General features: G+C 44.4%; 1 protein-coding gene across 2 annotated transcripts in view; it reads left to right on the top strand.

The window, feature by feature from the left end:
• The window catches only part of LOC147105566 (phosphatidylinositol 3-kinase C2 domain-containing subunit gamma-like), a 238,025-nt gene that overhangs the window by 205,564 nt on the left and 5,199 nt on the right, over positions 1-27,262 (top strand). The window contains exons 29-31 of one of the 2 annotated variants that reach the window (XM_086010053.1): positions 9,281-9,398; positions 16,691-16,760; positions 16,907-17,007. In XM_086010053.1, the coding sequence (XP_085866179.1) occupies positions 9,281-9,398; positions 16,691-16,760; positions 16,907-17,007 (289 nt within the window). Of the gene's footprint in view, positions 1-1,064; positions 1,190-9,280; positions 9,399-16,690; positions 16,761-16,906; positions 17,008-27,262 lie in introns of those variants that run through there. The other variant, XM_086010054.1, reaches the window with a different exon arrangement.

Genomic DNA, 27,262 nt, shown 5'->3' with positions numbered 1-27,262 from the left:
TGCAGTCGGGATTATTTCACGTCACTGGTGGCTTAACAACTATTTAACCAGTTAAGTTACAGCCAAGGATGGCAGTGCAGCTCGGGAGTGCAGGGAGCTGTCGGGAATTAAGCAGAGTACGGAATTTTACAGCCCTAGTCACTGACTTGGCCCTTTCCAGATTTTGGAAAGAGTAATTTATAAACCTGTGGCGTTGGATCCATAGGATTTGCTTTCATGTGTCATCAACCTGTGAGTTTTGAAATCAGAAAGATTCTTTCACAATTCAACTGTTGAAAACAGTATTCTGGAGTAGTTTGTATTGAAAATTATAATTAAATTAATCTCTTGTTCCTGGCCTTATTTGTACAGATTTATTTAAATATCCAAACCTTGAGACTTTTGCTTTACCACAAGGAAGGCAAAAACAGCTAAGTGGTGCATGAAAAAGACAATTGTAAACCAACACGCTACTTTATTTGACATTGAATACATGACTGAAGAGAATACATGTCCCTCAAAAATTTACACACTTATCATAACAATAAAAGAATAAATGATGTAAACTTTGCCCTTGATAAGGGCCTACTTTTATTTCACCAATTATTATCGCTACATGTAATTCTATGTAACTGACTGATGCTCACTTGGAGTCTCCTGGCTCTTATAAACCCCAATATTCTGCACCCCCAGTTCACACCTGGGAGGAGAGAGAAATAGGCAAAAGCTTCATCTCTGCTCCTCCTCCCTCTACCCCCAACTCCCCACCCCCCTAGCCCTCACAAATCCACCCAAGCTCTTTGTGTCAAGGATTGGCCCATGGAGCTGCCAATCAAAGCTACCGCCATGCCCCTTGGTCTGCGTCCCATGGCAGCTACATTGTTTAGCCAGCTTGCCCACCTGTGTTTCTCAGTGAATGAAACCGGTCCAAGATTACTTGTGCAAATATCTCTGGGAGGTGTTGGAATGTACTAATAACCCTCTCCCCATCCTATTGTCTCAAACTGGTAGTTATAACAGTTTTAATGGCTAACCTATTTTCCTTCAGGACAGTCCATCAAGCTCCTAGCCCTTCTTTGTTTCAGCACCTTCAGACATTTTGCTATCAAGTCAGAAAAATATGGTGGAGCTCCAGGAATTAATCTTTTATATCCTCAACCTGACTTCATACCAAAAGAATATTACAGCCCTATCTAAAAGCTCCTTCCAGGTAAAAGTCTCAAAATGTGACCCTAACCATTACAGCAAAATCCATGTTCAACAGATACTCTTTCAAGGAGTTGAGCTGTTCCATTGTTTTGTTAATACCAGCCCAACAAGTGTGCTAATCCCTACATGCTTGTTATAAATTCCCTCAAGGGAAAACTGTTGCGTCTTTCTCTGGAAGCTCATTAACAAGGCTTTAATGAGCAACCTCAGGTTTTTTTAAAAATTAAAACGTCTATACCAATTTCATTCTTTTTTGGGGAGGGGTGGAAAATGGAACTGAGCGTAAAAAGGAAAGAAAATGGTGGACTCCGCTTTTCCGTCAGTTTTAATATCTGCAGCTATTCAACAACAACAAAAAATCCCCCATGGAGGATAGCAGTACAGTTCTATAGAATACGCAGTTTGGTTAAAAGTTGTTACAATGCTAAATCTCAATCACTGGAAAGTAATCTTCCCCTCTAGTTTTTTTCCCCCATATCACGCATTTTTCTATTAAGAGGTTTGAAGAAATCCTACACCCAGGCTTAGTCTTAAAGTGACGCCAAGGCAATACGCAAAAATAGCTCACCTTCTGAAAACATTCCTTCCTCTGACCCTCCACAGCCTGCCACTCCATGGAGCACCTTTGTTGCCCAATAGAAAGAAAGACTTGCATTTATATAGCGCCTTTCACGACCACCGGACGTCCCAAAGCACTTTACAGCCAATGAAGTACTATTTTAAGTGGAGTCACTGTTGTAATGCGGGAAACGCGGCAGCCAATTTGCACACAGCAAGATCCCACAAACAGCAATGTGATAATGACCAGATAATCTGTTTTTTTGTTATGTTGGTTGAGGGGATAAATATTGGTCAGGACACCAAGGATAACTCCCCTGCTCTTCTTCAAAATAGTACCATGGGATCTTTTACGTCCACCTGAGAGAGCAGACAGGGCCTCGGTTTAATGTCTCATCCAAAAGACAGCACCGCCGACAGCGCAGCACTCCACTGGAGTGTCAGCCTAGCTTTATGTGTTCAAGTCCCTGGAGTGGGACTTGGACCCACAACTTTCTGACTCAGGGGCAAGTGTGCTACCAACTGAGACACAGCTGACACTTAGATACTGCATTTCATAAAATGTGATGAAATTGTTCTCGATTGTAATGTCCATACACATTCAAGAAACCTTCCCTTTTCGCCTGTGCCAAATGCAGAATAAGATAAAAAGGGGTTACTTTACACATCCCTAAAATGAAAGTAGGTGTTCACATTCAGGGACCACTCGAACATTTCACTGTGTACAAATAGTGGGTTTTATGTTACAGGAATGACTCCTCAAAGTTAAAACCATGGTAATCCGATACCCAAGCCAGACGAGTCTACAGTACTCCAGGGCACTGTTGATGACTCACCCAGCAGCTCATGAATGGGATCTGGAGGGGTAGTCCTTTCACTGGGAGCTGAGATTTTTCCCAGATAACGCTACAAGCCAAAGCTTAGGGTGGTTTGACTGAACAAGCACCGAGAAGCTTAAGTGCGCTGTGCTCCAGCAGTGCCCCAGTGCAAACCTGAGGATCTTGAGTATAATGGCCCAGAAATTCAGGTCGGGGGCTTCCCGCGGGTGTAAGCCCCCGACCTGCACTTACCTTGCGCGCCGGCAGTTGAGCTGTAGGGCCCCGTGGAATTCCGCTCCGGGGCCTGGCCCAGCTGCAGGAGCGCTGTGCTTGCGTGTCCCAGGGGCGTAGTTAGTGCGATGCGTCCCCTGGGATCACGTGGGCCATGGGCAGCCAATCGGAGGAGGGAAAAGCCCATTCATAAGATTGACAGGTAGACCTGTCAAAACGTATAAATACTACGGGCCCAAAATAGCAGTAAACCTTCAAATACATTTTTAAAAAACATCACACTTTTTAAATAAACTATAAATTACATTAAATAACACTTTTAAACAATAATTTAAATTTTTGAAAAAAATAATTTTATTTTATAACGGGGCTAAAAATAAACTTACCTTGCTTTAAAGTATTTAAAAATAATAAACCTGTGGAAAAAATGTTTTAATTTTAATTAATTGACCACTTACCTTGCAAAAAGCAGGTCTTACGCCTGCTTTTTAAATGTGTAAATCCTGCAGGCTTACCCTCCCGGGAAAACCTGTAAAAAAAAACTAAGTTCAAAGCGCACGCGCAGCCACCCCTGCGCGCGCGTTCGACCTCTGAACCTCTTTGTTCAGAGGATCGGAAGTGCCGGTTTCCCGCGCATGCACAGTGCATGCAGGAAACCGGCAATTCCATTCGGCCTACGGGTGAGTACCCTGTGCGTACTCACCCGTGGAGAGCCGAATTTCTGGGCCATAAGTCTTGGCGGGTTCCGTGCCGGAGGACACCAGTGAGCACGATGCCAGTGTGACCGCTGGTATCGCAGCCCCCATATATTGAGGGCCAGTGCTGAGACTAATCTAATTGTCTTAAACCAAAGTTATGTTCCTCATTTATGTAGTTAGCACCATTAACTCATTACCAAGGAAGAGTAGAGACTGGAGTACTGCCTACTACACTTAATTCAAAGTCACAATTGAAATTATCTGATGTTTCAATTTCTTAGCACAAAATTCCCACTTTAATGTGTTATTTACGTTGGTTAGTTAACTCGCTGGATATATCTTTTTTAATTGGAAAAAACAACTTCAATTTATCAGGAGGAGCTACAACTGTGGTACATTCTACACGTTAAGTCTGTCCTGGTATGAAGTAATACCACTTCTGCAACGGGTTTCATGTCAAAACTAATTCAGAGGCCATACAATGTAAACAACACCAGAAATGCCTCTCCCTCTGTAGCATTTAACACAGCTACCACATCCACCCAATTCACCACCACAATTCTGCTGCCCTCATTCACTTTTCTTCTTTTCCATTCCAACCAGCATGTATACTGAAACAATTGTAACCCATCTGGGGGTGTGGATTGCATACATGCTTTCAGTGCCTGTTGTATGTGTGTGCAAGTATGAAACATACCAAAGACAGTGCCGTTCACATGTGCCTGTACAAGCAAAGCAACATTTGTGATGTGGAGGTGCCCTGTTGAAAGTTGTACATAGGAACAGGAGTAGGTCATTCAGCCCCTCGAGCCTGTTCTGCCATTCAATTAGATCATGGCTACTCTGTATCTTAACTCCAATTCAATTCAATTCAATTCAATTTTATTTGTCATATATGCAGCAGACATGTGTACTGCGCAATGAAATGTTGATTTTTACGAGTCTCCCAACATTGGAATAAATATGGCATAACAATGATAAAAATACTAATAGAAATACAGTAATAATAAATAAAACAACAGTAATAAATAATAATAAATTATACGTTCATGAGTCTTATAGCCTGGGGGTAGAAGCTGTTTCGATGCCTGCTGGTACGAGACCGTATGCTTCGGTATCTCTTACCGGACGGGAGCAGCGCGAAGAGGTTGTGGCTGGGGTGGCTTGCGTCTTTAATGATTCTCAGGGCCTTCCCCCGGCACCTCTCGGGGTAGATATCCTGGACAGCAGGTAGTTTAATTCCAAAAGTATGTTGAATTCCTATAGTATGTTATTCCATTTACCCGCCTTGGTTCTATATTCCTTAATACAAAAATCTATCTATCTCATTTTTGAAATTTCCAATTAACCCAGCCTAATCAGCTTTCTGAGGGAAAGCGTTCCAGATTTCCACTACCCTTTGTGTGAAAAAGTGCTTCTGACATCACTCCTGAACGGCCTGGCTCTAATTTTAAGGTTTTGCCCTCTTAACCGTACAGACAGTGTAAATTGACCCAGAGTGTGCAGACTAAGTGCACAGTATTCCGTATAATCAAGGCTGTAATGTGTTTGTGGCTGAATTAGACCCCAAATCACCTAAAATCCAAATTGTAATATATCTTGGTTGATTTATGTACGATGATTGGGGACCAGTTTGAATGACATCACCTCAGGGATGGGTTTAATGCAGGTGATAATTCAGATGCACATTAGTACCTGGCAGTAGATTCTTTACTCAATTACTCCCACTCCTCATGTTACCAACTATATTCTACTCCACATTGCTCCCAGTGTACTCATAACTTTTCCTGGCATCTGTTATTTTCTTTTTTATAATTTCTCTTCCCCCCCTCCCTCCTCTCCTTTCAAAAAAAATGCTTGTTAAAGCTGTGCAGCCTCCCAGCTGAGACTAAGCAATACGACAGAGCATTGTACTTAACTACACACAGATTCAAATATTAAAATAAAAACAGAAAATGCTGGAAATACTCAGCAGGTCAGGCAGCATCTGTGGAGAGAGAAACAGAGTTAACATTTCAGGTCGATGACCCTTCATCAGAACTGGAAAAAGCTGGAGATGGAACAGGGTTTTAAGCAAGTGTAGGGGCAGGGAAAGAGGTGAGGGGAGGAAAGAACAAAAGGGAAGGTCTGTGATAGGATGGAAGGCAGGAGAGATTGAGAGACATTAAGAGAGATTAAGAGATGGTGCAAGGGACAAGGGTAATGGGACAAGTTAAGAAACAAAAGGTGGCTCTAGATGAAGTGTAAATGGCACTGGCAGAATGAAAGACAGCTGCCATGTGGGAGAGAGAATAAATAAATAAATAAATAAAATGGGGGGGGGAAAGGATAGGGGCAGAGGTTATGGCCTGAAATTGTTGAACTCGATGTTGAGTCCAGAGGCTGTAAAGTGCCTAATTGAAAGATGAGGTGCTGTTCCTCGAGCTTACGTTGAGCTTCATTGGAACAGTGTAAGTGGCCGAGGTCAGAGTGGGAGTGGAGCGGAGAATTAAAGTGACAGGCGACCGGAAGCTCGGGGTCACTCTTACGAACTGAACGGAGGTGTTCCGCAAAGCGGTCACCCAATCTGCGTTTGGTCTCCCCAATGTAGAGGAGACCGCATCATGAGCAGCGAATACAGTATACTAAATTGCAAGAAGTACAAGTAAATCGCTGTTTCACCTGGAAAGTGTGTTTGGGGCCCTGGACGGTGGGAAGGGTGGAGGTAGAAGGGCAGGTGCTGCATCTGCTGACCTTGCACGGGAAGGTGCCGGGCGAAGGGGAAGGGATGTTGGGTGTGATAGAAGAGTGGACCAGGGTGTCACGGAGGGAGCGGTCCCTTCGGAATGCTGAAAGGGGAGGTGAGGGGAAGATGCGTTTGGTGGTGGGATCACGTTGGAGGTGGCGGAAATGGCGGAGGATGATCCATTGAATGTGGAGGCTGGTGGGGTGAAAGGTGAGGACAAGGGGATCCCTATCGTGGTTCTGGGAGGGAGGGGAAGGGGTGAGAGCAGAAGTGCGGGAAATAGAATGGACACGGTCAAGGGCCGTGTCAACCACAGTAGAGGGGAATCCTCGGTTGAGGAAAAAGGAAGACATATTGGAAGAACTAGTATGGAAGGTGGCATCATCAGAGCAGATGCGGCAGAGACGGAGAAACTGGGAGAATAGAATAAAGTCCTTACAGGAAGCGGGGTGGGAGGAAGTGTAGTCCAGGTAGCTGTGGGAGTCAGTGGGCTTGTAGTGAATGCTTGTCATAGCCTATCCCCAGAGATGGAGATGGAAAAGTCCATTTTATTTATTTAATTTTTTCTCTCTCCCACATGGCAGCTGTCTTTCATTCTGCCAGTGCCAATTACACTTCATCTAGAGCCATCTTTTGTTTCTTAACTTGTCCTATTACCATCTCCTTTTCCCTTGCACCATCTCTCAATCTCTCTCAATCTCTCCTGCCTGCCATCCTATCACAGACCTTCCCTTTTGTTCTTTCCTCCCCTCCCCCCTTTCCCTGCCCCTGCACTTGCTTACAAACCTGCTCCATCTCCAGTTTTTTCCAGTTCTGACGAAGGGTCATCGACCTGAAACGCTAGCTCTGTTTCTCTCTCCACAGATGCTGCCTGACAGGCTGAGTATTTCCAGCATTTTCTGTTTTTATTTCAGATTTCCAGCATCCACAGTATTTTGCTTTTGTATTAGTATTCAAATACTAAACATTGATTAATCCACAGTAGTTTCCCAGCATCTTGTCATCAAGTATTCATTTGGATTCCAAATTTGTCTATTGCTGGGGATGTTCATTTTGATGTAGCCACTTGTGAAATAATGGGAATATTATAAAATGCACTGGTACTGGAATGCCAGTTACGTGATCACTAAGTGTCAGCTTGACTCAGTTGACCTGTGTAGATTCAAGCCCAGCTCTAGAACTTGAGCATATAGTCTAAGCTGACATGCTAGGCTGTAGTATTGAAGGAATGCTGCATTGTTGAAGGTGCTCATCCTACATAAGAAATAGGAGCAGGAGTAGGCCATTCGGCCCCTCGAGCCTGCTCCGCCAGTCAATAAGATCATGGCTGATCTGATCTTGGCCTCAACTCCACTTTCCCGCCCGCTCCCCATAACCCTTGACTCCCCTGTATCCCAAATGTCTGTCAATCTCCACCTTGAATATATTCAATGACTCCGCCTCCACAGCTCTCTGGGGTAGAGAATTCCAAAGATTCACAACCCTCTGAGAGAAGAAATTCCTCCTCATCTCCGTTTTAAATGGGCGACCCCTTATCCTGAAACTATGTCCCCCAGCTCTAGATTCCCCCAGGAGCGGAAACATCCTCTCAGCATCCACCCTGGCAATCCCTCTCAGAATCTTATATGTTTCAATAAGATCACCTCTCATTCTTCTAAACTCCAATGAGTATAGGCCCAACCTGCTCAACCTTTCTTCATAAGACAGCCCCTTCATCTCAGGAATTAACCTCGTGAACCTTCTCTGAACTGCCTCCAATGCAAGTATATCCCTCCTTAAATAAGGAGACCAAAACTGTCTGCAGTACTCCAGGTGTGGTCTCACCAGCGCCCTGTAAAGTTGTAGCAAGACTTCCCTACTTTTATACTCCATCCCCCTTGCAATAAGGGCCAACATTCCATTTGCCATCCTAATTACTTGCTGTACCTGCATGCTAACTTTTTGTGTTTCATGTACGAGGACCCCCAGATCCCTCTGTACCGCAGCATTCTGTAGTCTCTTTCCATTTAAATAATAATTTGCATTTTTATTCTTCCTACCAAAGTGGATAACCTTCCATTTTCTCACATTATACTCCCATCTGCCAAATTTTTGCCCACTCACTTAGCCTATCTATATCCTTCAGGTGAGGCATTGAGAACCAAGACTCCATCTGCCTGTTCAGGTGAATATTATTTCATGGCGCTATTCAAAGAAGAACAGGGAGTTCTCCTGATCACCTTGAAACATTCCTGCCTCTACCAACATCACAAAAAGCAGATTAACAGGTCACTCATCCCAATGCTCTTTGTGGTATCCTGGTTGCCACGCATGCCTACATAACAACAGCCATTGCATTTCAAAGTGATTCATTGGATGTGAAGTGCTTTGGGACACTTCTCAAAAACACTAAGGTGCAAGCTAAGCACAAGTCTTTTCTTTTAAGTAGGAATTGAAGGTGCTGTGGGTCAACCCACTGTACGTTCACCTCTGCGGTATGGATTCTATTCCAGCCAGACTAATCAGATAGAAATCTCTCTCTGTCTCTCTCTCTTGCTTTGGAAGGATCCAAAGTGAAATGAGTTTGCGCAGTGTCAAGCAGTTATCAGTGGACTTGGGGCTACAACATAAATCTATCCACAGTTCAGCACGTTTGGCACTAGCTTGTTAGACATGCTCAAAATGCTTGGTGTGGAGGATAGAAACGTTGCACTGCTGCAGTAAGGGATACACTTTGGAAGCTAGAGTTGAGATGCATTGTTGGAGCAGATCATTATCCTTCATCATATCTGTGCCATATCTGACCATGGGGGTCATTGATAAGAATGTGCAGCAGGGAAAAAACTGATTTCAGTTCAACTAGCTGGGACCAACGATTGAAAAATATCACCTACTACTGGATTTCACAGCTCTTAATTGCTTTTCCTGCCAAACATTTATAATAGTTCCTCTTGAATTGGCTCATCCTATCTGTTGATGGTGGATCCAACAATTAAAATTTGCATGCCTTGCTGCTCTCTCAAAATTTCTCCCAATAGAATATGCATTTTGAAAAGTGACTATTGTAAACTCCTGTGTTCCAGATTTCCTTACAAGCCTCTGATAGGACTGTCTAAGGGAAGGGAATTGGCAAGGAAAAGAAAGGATGAACTGAATGTGTATGTGAGGTATTTGCTGAATGGATCACCTCATGTTGCAAAGGTAAGTGGTACAAAACTTCAATGAAAACATACAGGGGGATAAACTGGAAAGCCCCTGAAAATGGGCGCAAAAATCGCAATGCATGATTAACCCGTGCCTGTTGATTGCAATGTAAGCTGCCACCAACTTTGTGCTGCCTGCTCACTATAGTTATTTTTGTGTGCAGCCAGCACTAACCGCATTGTTGATTAGCTGTGCGCATCAGCAGGGGGCCAAAAATTGATGCTTGCTAGCATTACTTAAAGCTAGACTGCACTGCTTAAAGCTAGCCTGCACTTCTTAATATGGAGGTGCACTGTGGCTGAATCAGGTGCTTGAAGTCGTGCAGGAAATGAATCTCACCTGGGAAACAGTAAAGGATGGCACAACATGGGAGAAAGCGGGCTCCAAGGTTTTCAAATGCTGCACTGGAGGCCTTGGTGGAGGAAGTGGAACATAGGTGTGATGTCCTGTATCCACAGGGGAGAAGGAGGCCCTCCAGACACACACTCAAAAGGCAGTGGGAGCAGATAACCGTGGAGGTCAATGCCAGGAGTCAAGCCCCGAGGACCCGGATGCAGTGCCAAAAGAAGTTCAGTAACTTCACACAAGCGGTCAAGGTTAGTGAATGCATCTTTAAATGCCATATCCTACCAACTGCACCACTAGCCTCACACATCCCCACTAGCCTTACACACCCCCGTCACTCACCTACCAACAATTCGTATTCATTCATATGCTCCACCGCACTGTCACACACTTAGCTGCAAGCCTCACACCCACATCTCACAGCTTGCACACACTGCCAGCTATTCCACCATGACAGCCACATCACCCAAAGAGATTACACTACACTCACTGACACACTTGCATCTCTCTTGCAGGACAAGGCGGCACATAACCGGAGGCAGCAGGGACTACCATTAGAGGGGCAGTCGTGTCTCCATCTCCTAATCCCCATGGAGGAGACAGTGCTGGCCATTATGGGAATGGCCATTGCTGAGACCATGGCCAGCAGTGGGGCTGAAACCATTGAAGATGACGGTATCCTCATACCTAATCCTCATTCTCACATCCCACTTCCCCCTCATCCCACAATCTCTTCTGATTTACAGTGTAAGCAGGCACCTCTTACCTTCCCCATCCCCTCACCGCAGCCTTACCCTTGTGCCTTTTTCATTTCAGATAACCAAAAGGTGCAACCTGGCCAGGTAGTGGAGGAACAGCAACAAGACCGTGATGATGAAGACACAGCACCGTCACTTGATTTCACACTCGCAGCCACCAGCTCAGACACTGACACTGCACGTATCATAGAGGATCGATTAGAGGCGGAATCGGCACTTGGCGAGACACTGAGCATGAGTGGGCAGCCAGGGCAGGTGCCAGATCGCCAGAGGGCTAGGCCGCACACAGAGGACTCAGATGAGGAATTTGATGGGGGCAGAAGGCTGATGAATATGCACAATGAAATGCTTGGTGCATTGGCAGGCCTGCCAGAAAGCCTGCAGTCAATGTCAAGGAGCATGGACGAGTTCAGCACCAACCTTGCGCAGAGCTTGGAGCCCATCCTTTCCAGCATGGAAGTGGTGGCCAACTCTGTTGGCACACTTGCGGACCCAACCCTGATGCAGCGTCTGATGGCTGATGTCACATCTCCCATTGCAGCACAAGCAGCAGCCATCCAAAGTCTGAGCGCTGTAGTGGAAGCTCAGACTGCTGTCATGTAAGGTCAGCTTGCTGCCATCATGGCTGTGGATTCCAGTGTTCAAAGGGGCTTGCAGGGTGTCACAGCAGTCCAGCAATCTGTCCTCCAACAGATTACTAGGATTGCTGAGGCGCGGCCCTGGGGGAGAGGCAGTGGCTCCATGGAGGGTGAATCTGCTGTCCTCTCTCGGGATGACAGCATTCATCCTCCTACCCCTGCCACTCCACCAGTGCCCTTAGTGTTGCCTGTCAGCCAGCCAGCCCAGACTGCTGCCGGCCATGCTGAGATGGTGCAGTACGAAGCCAGACCTACTAGGCCCAGAGCTGCTTGAGGTTGCCCTCCAAGGACATCTGCAGTCTCCCCCACTGAACGTCAGTGGCCTTCGACCAGCCATGGGGTAGCATTGCGTAAGAGTACTAGGACAGGCACTAAGGGAATGCGCAAGGGTGATTATTTCACATTTATATTCAATGTGGCATGATTTCATTTATAAAGTAGGTTTAGAATATTTATTTGGTGTTGGCTTTTATTTTTGCATTGTGGCCAAGCAGACGCTGTGATGGTCAGTGACAGAGGGAAGGGAAGGTGTGGGACTGTTCATGAAGGGGGAATTGGAGTTGCGGTTACTGGTAACACACTCGAATTAGTTCTTCACAGACAGTCCGGGTAGAAAGGGGCTGTCTAGGTTGCCTCCTCTCTTCCTCTTCCTCCTCTACCTCCTCCTCCTCCTCCCATTCTCCTCCTCATGCTCCTGCTCCTCAGCTCATCGCCGTATAGCTGGTGACAAGGGCTGTCCCCTCCTGATGGCGAGGTTGTGCAGCATACAGCAGACCACCATGAATCTTGACACCTGCTCTGCCAAATACACCTCCAGAGCGGTCCAGGCAGCGGAAGTGTTGTTTCAGCACGCCAATGGTCTGCTCTATCACATTTTGAGTGTCAGCATGGCTCGCATTGTATCCTTGCTGCACACATGTGCGTGGGTTGCGCACCAGAGTCATTAGCTATGTCGTTAGCAGATAGCCCTTGTCACTCAGAAGCCACCCTTTGGTTTGCCATGGTGGCTGAAATGCAGCTGGCACAGCGGACTGCCGCAGAATGAAGGCATCATGACTGCTGCCATGATACCGGGCATTGACCTGCATGATGCGCTGCTTATGGTCACATACCAGCTAGACGTTGAGGGAGTGGCATCCCTTTCAGTTCTGGTACATCGCAAAGCAATGTGCATGTAGTCAATGGCACCCTGCACCATGAGGAACATAGAAGCTTAGAAAAATCGGAGCAGGAGTAGGCCAGGAGTAGGAGTAAGACTGCTCCGCCATTCAATATGATCATGGCTGATCCTCTATCTCAATACCATATTCCCACTCCCTCCTCATACCCCTTGATGCCTTTTGTGTCTAGAAATCTATCTATCTCCTTCTTAAATATATTCAGTGACCTTCTGTGGTAGAGAATTCCACAGGTTCACCACCTTCTGAGTGAAGAAATTTCTCCTCATCTCAGTCCTAAATGTCCTACCCTGTATCCTGAGACTGTGACCCTCGTTCTAGACCCCCCAGCCAGGGGAAACATCCTCCCTGCATCCAGTCTGTCTAGCCCTGTCAGAATTTTATACGTTTCAATGAGATCCACTCTCATTCTTCTAAACCTGCAAGCCTAGCAAATCCACGTGCTCTCTCCACCTGCTGGTCTCTGGCAAGAGAGAATGAAATGTATTCAGTTTGCTTTGAATTGAGAGCCTCAGTGACCTCCCTCACACAACAGTGGACAGCAAGCTGCGAGATGTTGCAAATATCTCCAGCTTCAGCCTGAAGGTGCCCGCGCATAAAAGTCCACCGCCACGTTCACAGCCATTTGCAATGCAGTCCTTGCCCTGCTCTGAGGCTGCAGTTGTGGCTGTAGCAGATGGCAGATTTCATTGAGGACATCCTTACTGAAGTGCAGACAGCTCACACATTGTTCCTCACTGAGGTTCAGGTAGGAGAATTGTTCCCTGAACACCCTGGGCGGATATGGCCTCCTTCTCCCCCTCCTCCCTCTTCTAGCAGCTTGTCCTGCTCTGCGTGGCCTCTGCTCATTCTCCCAGTCATACTGTATTCCAAGGGGAATGCCTACTAATGCACCCATGTCTGGCAGCAACTGGTTTGTGCAGAAGTCTTGAAGTCAGGACAAAGTCCTTCAGCGCTTGCTACTTCACTCCCTGTAGATATTTGCAGTTGAAACAACTATGGAAAGGACCAAATACTTGTAGAATCGTACTAACAGCCAGAAGAAATCAACCAGCCACTAACCTGTAAGTATTCCTATAAATAGTACTTGTGGGGGAGTCCTTTCTGCTGCCTAATGTGTGTTAAGTCATGCTTAAGAGAGGGTATTGGCTGGAGTGCACGCTGATTGATGTCATGATCTGCCAGCTCTGCATACTTCCGGCAGACGTTAGCTGCATGCACGCTAACGCCTTCACCAATATGGTGTCCGGCGTGATTTGCGGCAGAACTGTGCGCGCACGCGCATCGGACACCATTTTGGTCCCCAAGCGGCACCCGTAGCACCCAAACAACAGGTGCTACCGATCCCAATTTCGTGCCCATAGAATCATGGAATTTGCAGCACAGAAGAAGGCTCATTCAGCCCATTATGCTTGTGCCAGTGCTAACTCTTCAAATGGAGCTTTCTACTCTAATCCTATTTCCCTGTCCTTTCCTGATCCTTTTATATTCTTCCATTTCAAATACAAGCATTTCATGCTCTAATAATCCTCTTTGAGGGGAAAATAATTTCTAACATCCCCCTTCGTTCTCCTCATGATAGTCCTCAGTCTATAACCACTTGTTAACCATTTGCCAACCATTAGAAACAATCTTTCACTATTTACCTATAATTATATGCATGAACACTATCTCTGTTCATTGCATTCAAATATATATCTAACAAAAAAATCGGTGTTTGTATTGATTCACTGCTCCTAGTTTTAACCTCTCCTTAATTGAATTTGTACCATCTGTCTTAATATTGATCCTAAATGTTTCAGCTATGATTAACCTGTCCAGGGACTGTGAAAGCTTTTGTTCAAAGCATTACTGATATAAAGAAAAAGCCTTTTAGTGAACAAGGCTAAGAGAACGATATCTGTAGAATGAACATATGTCCTGATTATAATCCCTGGGTCCCAATTCTAATCAAGGTTCAACTGCAGCGTGCAATTCCCAGTGTTACAAAAATAATGGTGCTCGTGCTTTACACCCAATTCCATTCAACACGTACGGATTCAATGGCAGATGAATCACCTGATTGTATTGCTCATAATGAGTTCCATCTAAAACAAAGAAGTCAGGATTGCAATCCTCCAGTATTGCAGCTATTAGATTAGGCGGTTGAGAAATGACTGCGGTGTTTGGAGCTTTGTGAGCAGTGTGCATTTGCTATTTGGTTGAAAATGAGAAGCGAGAACTCTCTCCCAATACTGCCACTTCCTCGATCCATTCTCATACCCACTGTCCAGTTCTGTGCGCAGGTTGGTCCATAGCTCCCTGTGCAGTATTACAAAAGCAGAATACTGCGGATGCTGGAGATCTGAAATAAAAACAGAAAATGTTGGAAACACTCAGCAGGTCAGGCAGCATCTGTGGAGAGAGAAACCGAGTCAACGTTTCAGGTTAATGACCCCTTCGTTCTGAACCGCCAGTTCTGACGACGGGTCATCGGCCTGAAACGTTAACTCTGTTTCTCTCTCTACAGATGCTGCCTGACCTGCTGAGTGTTTCCAGCATTTTCTGTTTTTATCCCTGTGCAATATGTTAGCTGTCACTTTCTTTTTAAAAACAGAGCTGTGGTACTCTGCTATCAAAGGTATTCAGAAATGTAATTGCAATGGATGCAGGACAAATGCAAAAAGAAAGTAAGCCTGCTTTGGTTAGTTTACCAGCGCTGCATTCTGCACGAGTCCATTAATCCTGACCGGCTTTGGTGGTCAATATAAATGGAGTCATTCGGATCAGAGTTCAAAGTTCAACTCCTCTGACTATGAATCATGCGGTGGAAAGAGCAGCCACTCTCTGAGTGAAGAAAGCATCAATCTGTAACGTATCTGCTAGCTGAAATTCTCTACCCCGGTTTGCTTTCCAAAGTCCTTGAGCACGATTCTAATCAGTATGCAGCAGGTGTATTGGTGGATCTGTACCAACCATCAGCAGTTTGTGTGAGGTGTTCAGTCAATAGATGGACAAATTTATGATCCAGATGTAATGAGGTGCATCAATTATAGTTACACCATGATTTGAGTCCGGCCCCCGGATTCCCTGAGCTTTACGATGCAATAAAGGTAATCATGAGTTTCCATTCCTTATGTCAGAATTTTCTTTATAATGTGAACATGTTTAAAACTGGACTACAGTTCCTATTTGTGTTTGATTCAGACAGTTCAAACTGTTAAATGCATTCAGCTTAATTTCCAAAGAACGTAAGAAAATCCAGAGTGAGAAAAGACCTGTCAGTACGTCAAGCCTGCTCCACCCAGAGTCTATGTATGGTTGTTCTATCATGGTCTTCCCTTCCACATCGCCATATTGAACTTTTAACCTTAGTGCTAATGGCGCATCCGTGTGCTTGAGTGCAAATTTATCAATGGATCTCCACTATGGAAATCAGCAATCCTACTAGAATATCTAATCTGTAATATAATGTGGCTCATAGTTGAAGCTGCCATTTTCCTTTTAAGGAATGACTCTCACAAGTCCCAGTGCCGTACCTCCCCTTTAAGGACAAATCTATCAATCTCGTGCTCACAACAGAGATCCACGCTCCAACAGAACATGGGTGTTGCTGCCCTATCTCTGATTCAAATACAAAGCGCCTAATATGTCCCATGACTCGTATTCCACTGAGAACACACGTCCTTCCCTTGCAGTTTTTAAAATATTACTGATGTTGGCTCCAGCTCAGACAGTGAAATACCGAAGGCACAAATTTAACATTTAGACATAATTTTTTTAAATGTCAAATAAAAGTTGAATGGGGAATCCAGAAGCGAGAGAGAGAGAGAATGGGAACTAGCAGACAGCATTTCCCAAGTGCATATTTTATTCATATTTGCTTATAATAATCCAAGCTTTTTGAGCTGATCCTGATATTTAACTTGCCATATTACTGGAAAATTAGATCATTCATCAGCGTCATGGTGCTTGGGCTAGAACATTTAAATAAAAAATGGCCAGCCCAGAGATTACAGAATTACGTCAAAGATTAAGAAATCTATTTTAGAATGAAAGTGCTATTTCACTATTACTATTTCCCTGTTCATTAAGTAAGTAGGAGGTGGATCATAAAACTCATGTTTTGAACCATATTGCTAGGCTTCTCGTACTGAAACAAAAACATGAGCCTAAACATTCAAATTAGTGCTCCGGGTATAGGGTGCCATAGGGCAGGATCGCACGTTAAGAGTTTGTTCGTGAAGGGTCGCTGTATCCTACACAGAATTATCTGAGTGTGCTGACTTTCATGCCCAAATTTCCACTATGGCTGGAACTCTGTGCCAGGAATACCAACAGAGGAAATCTACCATATAATTCATAAGAATTTTCTTTTTTATATTTTGCAGAGTGATCTTGTCTATACATTTTTTCATTGTTTTCCAAATAATGAACGACCCTCTGTGTCACCATCACCAGGTACTGAAACTCCACACATTCTTTCTTTATCATTCCACTTGTTACTGCTTGCTGAAGTCCATGCAACACATACCAAATACCTGAAGATGAGATAAATACTTTCAAGCCATGGTTGATCAATTTTGATGCACTTGCTTGTCTTTCAGAGGCTGTATCTCACACTGGGAAGTTGTCAGCGAGCACACAGCTCTGCATCTCCTGGGAGAGCAGCAAGCTGTCTGTGATGGTGAAGCATGTCAAAAACATTGTAAGTACATAGTTTACATCCACCAGGCGTTCAAAACCTGCTGTGCCGCAGAAGTTTCTGTCAGCAAGATAGAGGCAAAGCTGCAAAAGTATAATCCTTATGTGCTTAGCTGTGAAGATGCTATGTTTACGTGGAACAATGCAATCCAGATATGGGGGCCAAGTTTACTAATGCACACAGTAAAGTCTGCAGGGAATCTCACCTGTTGGTTGTGCAGCACAAAAGCTTGGGCGTCCTCCTCGCTAATTTTAGAAAGAACTTGCATTTATATAGCGCCCTTCCTGACCTCAGGACATCCCGAAGCACTTTACAACCAATGAGGTACTTTTGAAGTGCAGTCACTGTTGCAATGTAGGAAACGCGGCAGCCAATTTGCGCTCAGCAAATTCCCCACAAACAGCAATGAAATAAATGACCAGATCATCTGAGTTTTTTTAGGTGTTGGTTGAGGGATAAATATTGGCCAGGACCCCAGGGAGAACGCCTGCACTTACCTAGCGCGCCGGCTGTTGAGCTGTGGGCCCACATGGGATTCCGATCCTGGGCCTGCTCCAACTGCCGGCATGCAGTGCTTGCGTATCCCAGGGGCGCAGTTAGTTCGATACGTCCCCTGGGATCACATGGGCCATGGAGAGCCAATGGTAGCAGGGAATGCTTCATTCATAAAATTGACAGGAAGAGCTGTCAAAACCATAAATACTGTAAGCCCCAAAACATCACTAAAACTTCAAATAAATTTGTTTTTTTAATCACATTTTTAAAATAACTATAAATTATATAAAATAACTATTTTAAACAATAATTTAAATTTTTGAAAAAAATAATTACATTTTCTAACGGGGCTAAAAATAAACTTACCTTTCTTTAATAAGAACATAAGAAATAGGAGCAGGAGTAGGCCAATCGGCCCCTCGAGCCTGCTCCGCCATTCAATAAGATCATGGCTGATCTGATCCTAACCGCCAATCCACTATCACAGAACCATCTCCTGCATCTAACAGAATTAGACACACGAAATAGGAGCAGGATCAGGCTACACGGCCCCTGGGCCCGCTCCGCTACCCACAGGGCCATGACCGATCTGAACCTAGACTCATGTCCAAATTCCTGCCCGCTCCCCGTAACCCTTAATTCCCTTTACTTCTAGGAAACTGTCTATTTCTGTTTTAAATTTATGTAATGATGTAGCTTCTACAGTTTTTTGGGGCAGCATATTCCATGGACCTACCACCCTCTGAGTGAAGTAGTTCCTCCTCATCTCAGTTTTGAAAGAGCAGCCCCTTATTCTAAGACTATGCCCCCTAGTTCTAGTTTCACCCATCATCGGGAACATCTTCCCTGCATCCACCCGATCCAACCCCTTCACAATCTTATATGTTTCAATAAGATCGCCTCTCATTCTTCTGAACTCCAATGAGTAGAGTCCCAATCTACTCAACCTCTCCTCATATGTCCATCCCCTCATCCCCGGGATTAACCGAGTGAACCTTCTTTGTACTGACTCGAGAGCAAGTATGTCCTTTCTTAAGTATGGAAACCAAAACTGTACGCAGTATTCCAGGTGCGGTCTTACCAATACCTTGTACAACTGAAGCAATACCTCCCTATTTTTATATTCTATCCCCCTAGCAATGAAAGCCAACATTCCATTGGCCTTCTTAATCACTTGCTGCACCTGCATACTAACCTTTTGATGTATTCAAAAATAATAAACTTGTGGAAAAAATGTTTTAATTTTAATTAATTCACCACTTACCTTGTTAAAAGCAGGCCTTGTGCCTGCTTTTTATATGTGTAACTCCTGGAGACATACCCTCCCGGAAAAACCTGGAAAAAAAAACGTAAGTTCGATGCGCACGCGCTGCCTCTCCAGCACACGCGTTCCACCTCTGAACCCCTTCTATCAAGGGAACGGAAGTTCTGGTTTCCTGCGCATGCGCAGTGCATGCACAAAACCAGCACTTCCATTGGGCCTACGGGTGAGTACCCCATGCGTACTCACCCGTGGAGACCCGAATTTCTGGGCCAATTGAAAAAGAAACAAAAGTTGCATTTTTCTACTCAGTCAATGTAGGAATGTTTCTATTTTTGTAGCAGAGATAAAGAACCCTCAGCACGTTTTGTATACAGATGGAATGTTCTGTGCCAGGGGCTAGCAGTCAACAACATCTGAAAGCAAAGCACACGGAGGAAGGGGAGCAACTTTTCCTGTTCACATTACTGGTGAGGAGCACCCACCCCCTCATTGCTTCAACGAATCATCTCGTAAGTGATTCCAGGGCTTTCCCTCCCACCACTCGGCCATCTCCTTTCCAAGACGAAAACCCTAAGGGGTAAAAATTGGTCGCGCCCTTCGCCGTGGCGCTAATTGATTTGCGCCCTCTTAGGGCGCTAACAGGAGGCGCAAATCAACCGAATTTAGCCCCGTCTCTCCAACCTTCCTTCATAGCACAGCCCTTTGTCATCAGGGGTCAGCATGATAACTCTCCTCGGCGCTGCTTCCGGCACATGAATGTCTCCCTTGTTTATTAGCAACTAGTATCCAAGGTGCAGTCTGACCAGTGCATTGTACAGTTTGATCACGACTTCCTCTGACTTGTATTCCACTGTTTTGGCTGTGTAGTTCAACATTCCATTGGCTGTGTTGATTGTTGCTCTGTGTTGGTTGGACATGTTGAGCGTCAAGTCCACTAAGACTCCTGGATCTCATTCAACTTTATCCTCAGCTATTTCAACACCACTCGTGGAGTACGCGTGCTGCCCACTTTTCCTTCCTATGTGCAGTACCTCATATTTATTTGTATTAAATTTCATCTGCCATTGCAATTTGACCAATTTACCATTGAGCTTTGGATAGGCTAAAAGCATCTTCTGTGTAACATTTTCTAGCATGAAGACTTTGTTCCGGGTTTTGCTAATGTTTCTTCTCTGCTAGTTTGGGCTTTGTGCCAGTTTCTGGATAAGGAGACAAACTGAAGTTATAGAAGAAGATTTAACACTTCTCAAAATGCTTTTGACCCCAACAGCCATTTGCCTGGCGCCACGTACATACTCTGAAGATCATTAATCAGCACAATACTGGAAGCAGCAATTCATCCCCCTAGCAAAGTACAACAAAGGCACAGCATGGATGTAATCCTTGTCTATAAAAAATTCAACCTCTGTCATTTTATCTGATTAGTGCACGGCAAACATTGTCAACGTTTGAGAATTAATTGTGCTACAACATTGTTTTATGCAAATAGTGTGCATGTCAGATCTCGGCGATTTTTTTTTTAAAGAGTTATTCCAATTTGTTCCCCTCCTGTTTGATACCAGCAACTCTCACTGGGTCACACAAATGGCACAGTGAAGATTTTTTTAAAAACCTTGCTTGCTAGGAATGAAGTGGTAGAGCTGAGGGCTCACATGTTGAGATACTCCCTGATGTCCAATTACCAGTTTACCAGGGCGGGGAGGGGACCCAATTGGTCATTTTTAGAATTTGCCTCTGAGGCTATTGGCCTTTGATTATATTTGCATTTTATTTTTACATTGATCAAATATTAAAATAGTTCACCTATAGTTTTTAGGGAAAACCGCTGCATTGCAAATTGAGTTGTAATCATAGAACCATACAGCACGGAAGGAGGCCCCGGATGTTGCCTGGCCTGCTGAGTTTTTCCAGCGTCTTCTGTTGTTATTACAGAAGGAGGCCATTTGGCCCATCGTGCCTGTGCCGGCTCTTTGAAAGAGCAATCCAATTAGTCCCACTACCATGCCTTTCCCCAGAGCCCTGCAAATTTTTCCTTTTCAAGTATACAGTATATCCAATTCTCTTTTGAAAGTTACTATTGAATCTGCTACCCACCACCCTTTCAGGCAGCACATTTCAGAGCATAACAACTCGCTGTGTAAAATCATTTCTCCTCCTCTCCCCTCTATTGATGTAACTTAATGGAGACTCTAACATGTGAGTTCTATAAGCATTTCGTGGGTTACATTTCATTATTCAATATTACAGTCTAGTCCATATAAACATGTATCTGATACAAATACAACATTCCAAGTTGCTATTCCCAGCCATACTCAGACTGTCGCAATCCCCACCCAACCATGACCTGTATTGGCGAATACATTCATCAAAACTCAGCAAACACTATTAAGTTTGCTCATGCTGTCAAAATTGCCCTTAAAAAGGCTAAATTGTATTTGTGGCAAACTTTGACTGACTGGGGACCACAAATCAATGGGCATTGAACAGTATCATTAACTAGGAGAGGTCACCATAATAAAGGCACCACATTCAGCAGAACCTCCGGGTAATTTGGCACTGACTATGTACAAGTAAAACATCCTATATTTCTAGTAAACAGCATATCCTCTCTCTCCTATTGCTTCATAACAGTAGGTTTTGATGGACGTGAGCTGAGCTAAGTATATAAGTTCAGCTAGCTTCAGTCATCTCGAGTGAATATTCTTTATTTCAAAAGTAGTAAAACTAGATAACACCGTATATAATAAGCCTCACTGACCTACATGGTTCCCAAGGTGCTTCTTAAGATGTATACTCTATTGAAAGTATCAATCTTTTGTCATAACTATTGTCTTCATTGTTGAAGATTTTAAGAGCAAGGAAGCCAAGTTAAAGGATGGGGAATTATTAATCCTGAACAAAACACAGGTAAAGCACCATTAGGTTGAACGAGGGGGCGCTTCATTTGTATTTGGTGAATTAATTCACTGACAACTTTATGCATATACAGTAAACTCTTGTTTAAATGGCACTTTATCATCGGCACTTTAATAACCGGCAAAATAGAAATATCTCAATACAAAACACCTCAATAACCGGTAATCTTGCCGATTCTACCATACATTTAACGGAACATTCTGTAGGTGAGTACCCAATTATAGTACATTTCTTGATTTTTAAATTTTTGTTCCTGTTAAAAATTGCCTTGGTAGGTATACCTCTCTGTTATCCAGAATTTTTCATCAACCGGCACCATCCTGGTCCCGTCGGTGCTGGATAAGCAAGGGTTTACTGTAGTAGCTGATCTCTTGCAGCATTGCACATGGGGAAGGGGAGATCAAGTGTAGTTTTACAGTGAAGCAGGGTTAGAGGGTGGGGGGAGCCACTGGACCAGGGCATGCAATTCAGTCCCCATTTTCAAGCCCTACTTTTGGTCCTTTTATTTTTATCTAATACTTTGATTTTAAATTGTTGTTTATAGTTGATATAGTAATCTGGGATGTAATGTTTAAGTTATCCGCCAGATGGAGCCAAATATTAAGGGATCACATTCACCAGTGTATAAGGTAGTCAATGTCCTGGCACACCAGTTATTAAGGTAATGTGGCATTGCATTATGGGTATGACTCAGGGATGAATCCTCCATCTTGCCATCTTGCAGTAAGAAGTGTGTGTTTTGCTTGCAGCCTGTAAGAGATGTTTCTCTGCTACACCGGGTAATTAAACAGTTGGGTTTTGTTCCTAAGATCTCGCTTCTCTTAGTTTCTGACCTTACCACTCGGATATCACAGTTGAATAACAAAACATGCAGCAATTTGGGAAGGGTAGAAGCAGGGGGTCGATTTTGGTGTCAAGCGCAGACTGGGTGGGTGGCGGGCGAGGCATCCCACCCTGGTAACATCGGCAGGCCTGATCAAGTTTTGCTGCTCAGGCCTCCTCATTTAAACAGACCAGGCGAGTTGCCAGAAAATCACACTGCTTAAAAGCAGCTCGCCGTTGGGAGGATGGGAAAGCCGGTGGGGCAAGTCATCGTGGGCCTGCAGCAGCACCTTAAAGGGGAGGGCAGGAGCCGTTGGGGCTTAAATGGAGTAGCAGATTTCGGCGGCAGGGAAAATTTATGAGCACACACAGCAGCAAGGACTTGAATGTATGGAAGCATTTGATGCTAAATTTTCCCAAGAGACTGAAGAAAATAGAGTGGCAGATCTGCTTCCAGCTTTCCCAGACTGCAGCTAAGAGTAGTCAAGAGTCAACCACATTGATGTGGGTCTGGAGTCACATATAGACCAGACCAAGTAAGGACGGCAGGTTTCCTTCCCTAAAGGATGTTCGTGAACCAGGTGGGTTTTTACAGCAATCCGACAGCTTCATGGTCACTTTTACTGACACCAGCATTTACTCCCCGGATTTTTTTAAACTGAATTCAAATTTTCGTACTTCCATGGTGGGATTTGGATTTGGCCTCTGGATTGGTAGTCCGGTAACATAACCACTGCACTCCCCTACCCCTTCTGTCACTACCAAGGTGAAATTATGAGATGTTATATTCATCTCACCTACACGATGGAGTTATTTCCACACAACATCCTTCCCCATTTCCGTCCCAAAAGAAAATTTTGTTTCAAAGATTTGGGAACATCCTTATAATAAAGTCTGTAGTTTGGTCCCACAGAGGACCTGGTCAGAGAATGTGATTTGTACAATGGAAAAGAGGATGGGATTCAAAGCCCTTGGAACTGATGGTAAGCAATACTCCAGAGTTTTGCTACAGCCTTGATTGCAACCCAAAACAGACATTGTTTGCAATCTAATTTGTTCTTGAGTGCATCGTGCCTGAGGTTTGATTCGGAGCTCAAAGTCCTGAGAGGAATTCATATTTTTTTATTTCCGTTTACCTTTTTTGTTTTTAGGAAGATGGGACATAAATGATGTACAAAAATCATTCGGAATACTATAGTCCCTGGAGCCTGTCGTATTTTGCTTTACTTCACCACCTCCGGTTACCACTTCATAGAAACACATCAGATTTTTAACATTCCCAGTACTACCAAAAAATAAGGAAGCTGACAAATAATTGAAACCAAAACAACAACAAAAAGAACAACGCCATCTGTTAACAAGTTTATTCTGTGATTTAGCTCCACAACACAGACACGGACTAAGTGAGCATGTATCTGGAGAGGGGGTGGAAGGGGGGAGGAGGTGGTAATAATTCAGCTTATACACTGAGGCGAGGATGATGAAAACCACGGTGGTTTGTTCGTTTTGTTCAGAGGGGAACATGAATCCCATTTGTTCGTTTTGTTCAGGGGAGAACATGAATTCCACATTGCTGCACAATCTTGTCGGGCTCGGACGGACCTCTCTTGCAGTGTCCAGTAAACCCCTCAACCAAGAAGCCCCAGTTACTGTTCTATGATGTTTGCTTCAGCACCACTCGACCGGTGTAATTTATAGCTGTGTTTATTCTCAGCTGTTGTATGGTGGCCAGCCCCCGGCCCACTGCCTTCTAGTTCCTGTGTTTTCTCTTGCCGTGACCTTGTGCATGACTTCATACCTCCACATTATCCTCTCTGTGTTGGCCGTGTTGTTACAGCCTCTCATCACACTGCGACCAGCTGCTATTTATTACAAGCTCGCCCTGTGTTAATAGCAACACCCTGCTGCCTCCACACTGAAACAAAATGATGGCCCAGCGTTTCTGCACAGTTTGCACATTCTGGCATCTTTTAACTCTTAAATCAAAACCTGTTCCCCTTTCAGCTGCCTTTTTAAAAATTCTTTGTCGCATTTGATCTGTTAACAAAAGATCTGTGCTTTACAAAACCTATTTCATCATCGGAAACGAAACAATTGTTTAATATCGTTCTAACGAATGTTGCTCTTTAATTACAATTGGTGGTGGTATTCTATCAACAACCTACCAATCAAAAGGCGGAATTTTAAAAACAAATTATTTTGAAGGAAACCGGCAGAATATCATTCTGTCACACAGTCCCTCTCCACCGCCCCCCCTCTCCACCCCCACCCCCTCAACACTGCTGCCATTTTAAATCTGTGGGGTGAGAATGCAAATACTATTTCCATTAATCAGGGCCAGAGTGATCCCCTGGACTTGTTTCGATCGCCGAAGGGGGGGATTCGGAAAGGAATTTTCCAGATTTCGTTTCCCTCCTTGGCCTGGGTTTTCACCTCCCCCAGGAGATTACATGATTTCCGGGTGGGGTGGGTGGAGAGTGTTTATATTGTGATGCACAAGACACCACAATTATAGGGGACAGGCGGAATGGGCCAGGAGGTCTTTTCCTGTCTGGCATTTTTGACTGTTTGTATGTTCCACCCACTAGCAGCCTGGCCATAGGCTCTCTGCAGGACAGTGGGCGGACCAGTCGGTCATTGTTCCCACCTGTCACTCCAGCTTATTATACAACATAAAGATGAGGTTGGACAGAGATTAGTATCGAGCAATGAACTCCTCAACTCAAATTTCAGCGAAAAATTAAACTAGCTTCTTCAAGTAGCCAAGTATGAAGAGCAAAAATGGAAATGTTGACATCATTTGAAAATATTATTACACAAATTGTTCTCTGGATACAAGAGTAAATTTTGCAAGACTCTGCTCCCGGTGTGGAGTCCCGCTCCACGGGAGAGCAAATTGACAAATCAGCCATTTATTCGGGAGCACCATAGCTAAGGCATGAATCTGATCTGTGCTCCCGCCAAATGAAACACCAGGCAAGGAGCAGTGAGACAAAATTTACCCCGAATATTCTTGCTATTGTTTCGCACATTCCTTTGGGGTTTCTATCGTGCAGTAACAGGGACCGAGTCTGCACTAACATTTGCACAGGCCCCACGAAGACATATTCTTCCTAGTCTGGGCCATGATATCTGGGGGGTGGGGGGGTGGGCAGGGGGCGGGATATGAATATATCAAAATCAATTTTACTCTGGTAAGTTTTTTACTTACATCTTGTAACTCTGATTATTTATTCCTCCTTACTTATATACGAACAATGACGGACAGGTAAAGACCCTCTGGCCCATCCTTATCTGAGGAAGGATGTTCTTGCCATGGAGGGAGTGCAGCAAAGATTCACCAGACTGATACCTGGGATGGCAGGAATGACGTATGAAGAGAGATTGGGTCGATTGGGCTTATATTCGCTGGAGTTTAGAAGAATGAGAGGGATCTCATTGAAACTTATAAAATTCTAACAGGACTAGACAGATTAGATGCAGGAAGGATGTTCCCGATGGCCGGGGAGTCCAGAACCAGGGGTCACAGTCTAAGGATAAGGGGTAAACCATTTAGGACTGAGATGAGGAGGAATTTCTTCACCCAGAGAGTGGTGAACCTGTGGAATTCTCTACCACAGAAGGCAGTTGAGGCCAACTTATTAAATATATTCAAGATGGAGTTAGATATATTTCTTAAGGCTAAAGGGATCAAGGGATATGGGGAGAAAGCAGGGACAGGGTACTGAATTTGGATGATCAGCCATGATCACATTGAATGGCGGAGCAGGCTCGAGAGGCCGAATGGCCTACTCCTATCTTCTATGTTTCTATGTTTCATCCAGCCCATTCTACACAATTGCGGTACCTTGTGCATCACAATATATACACTCCACCCCACCTGAAACCATGTGATCTCCTGGGAGAGGCAGAAAAAGATAAAAACCCAGGGGGGAAATATCTGGGAAATTCCTCTCTGACCCATCTAGGCGATCAAAACTAGTCCAGATGATGACTCTGGCCCTCCAGTACCTACCTTTAGTAAGAGGTGATGTCTGCCCCAGAAACAAGTCTTGCTTGAAGGAATTCAGTGAGTCGGCGTCCACCGCACGAGACGGCAGCCTGTTCCAGAGGCCCACTCTTCTCTGGGAATAGAACCACCTCCTGACATCGAACCTAGATCTGGCCTTACACAACTTACATTTGTGAGCCCTGGTCCTCCCTAACCTGTTTAATTGGAACAAACTGTCAACTGGAACACAATCTATTCCCTTTATCATCTTATAAACCTCAATCATCACCCCTAAGTCTACACTTCTCTAAAGTGTAGTGTTCCAATTCTTTTAGCCTATCTTGATAACTAAGATGCTTTAAACTGGGATTTAGTCTAGTGGCCCTCCTCAACACCCTCTCTAAGCTTCAATATCACTCAACATGTGAGGAGACCAAAACTGGACACAGCATTCCAAGTGCGGCCTAACCAAGGTCTTGTACAAGGACAAAATAATATACCTCGTCTTATACTCAATTGTATTATGAATGCACCCCAACACCCTAACTGCTCTAGCTATCGCTTCACGGCATTGCTCATGTACCTTTAGAGATGTATGCACTAGAATGCCCAGATCCCTTTCTTTCTCTACCTGTAAAAGATGTATTTGTTTTTTAAATGTTTCATTGTCTATTTCAAAAGGCAAGAATATTTAGTCAGGGCTGAATTAATGCTTGGGCCTGTCGGGCCCGTGCCCAGGGGCCCAGACAAACGTTGGGGCATTGTGATTT

This window comes from Somniosus microcephalus, chromosome 17 (genome assembly GCF_052327205.1).
Source record: "Somniosus microcephalus isolate GS21.2 chromosome 17, FLI_Smic_1.0, whole genome shotgun sequence".
In the NCBI taxonomy this organism is placed as follows: domain Eukaryota; kingdom Metazoa; phylum Chordata; class Chondrichthyes; order Squaliformes; family Somniosidae; genus Somniosus; species Somniosus microcephalus.
Note: the sequence above shows the minus strand (reverse complement) of the source record. Positions and strands in the feature narration are given on the sequence as shown.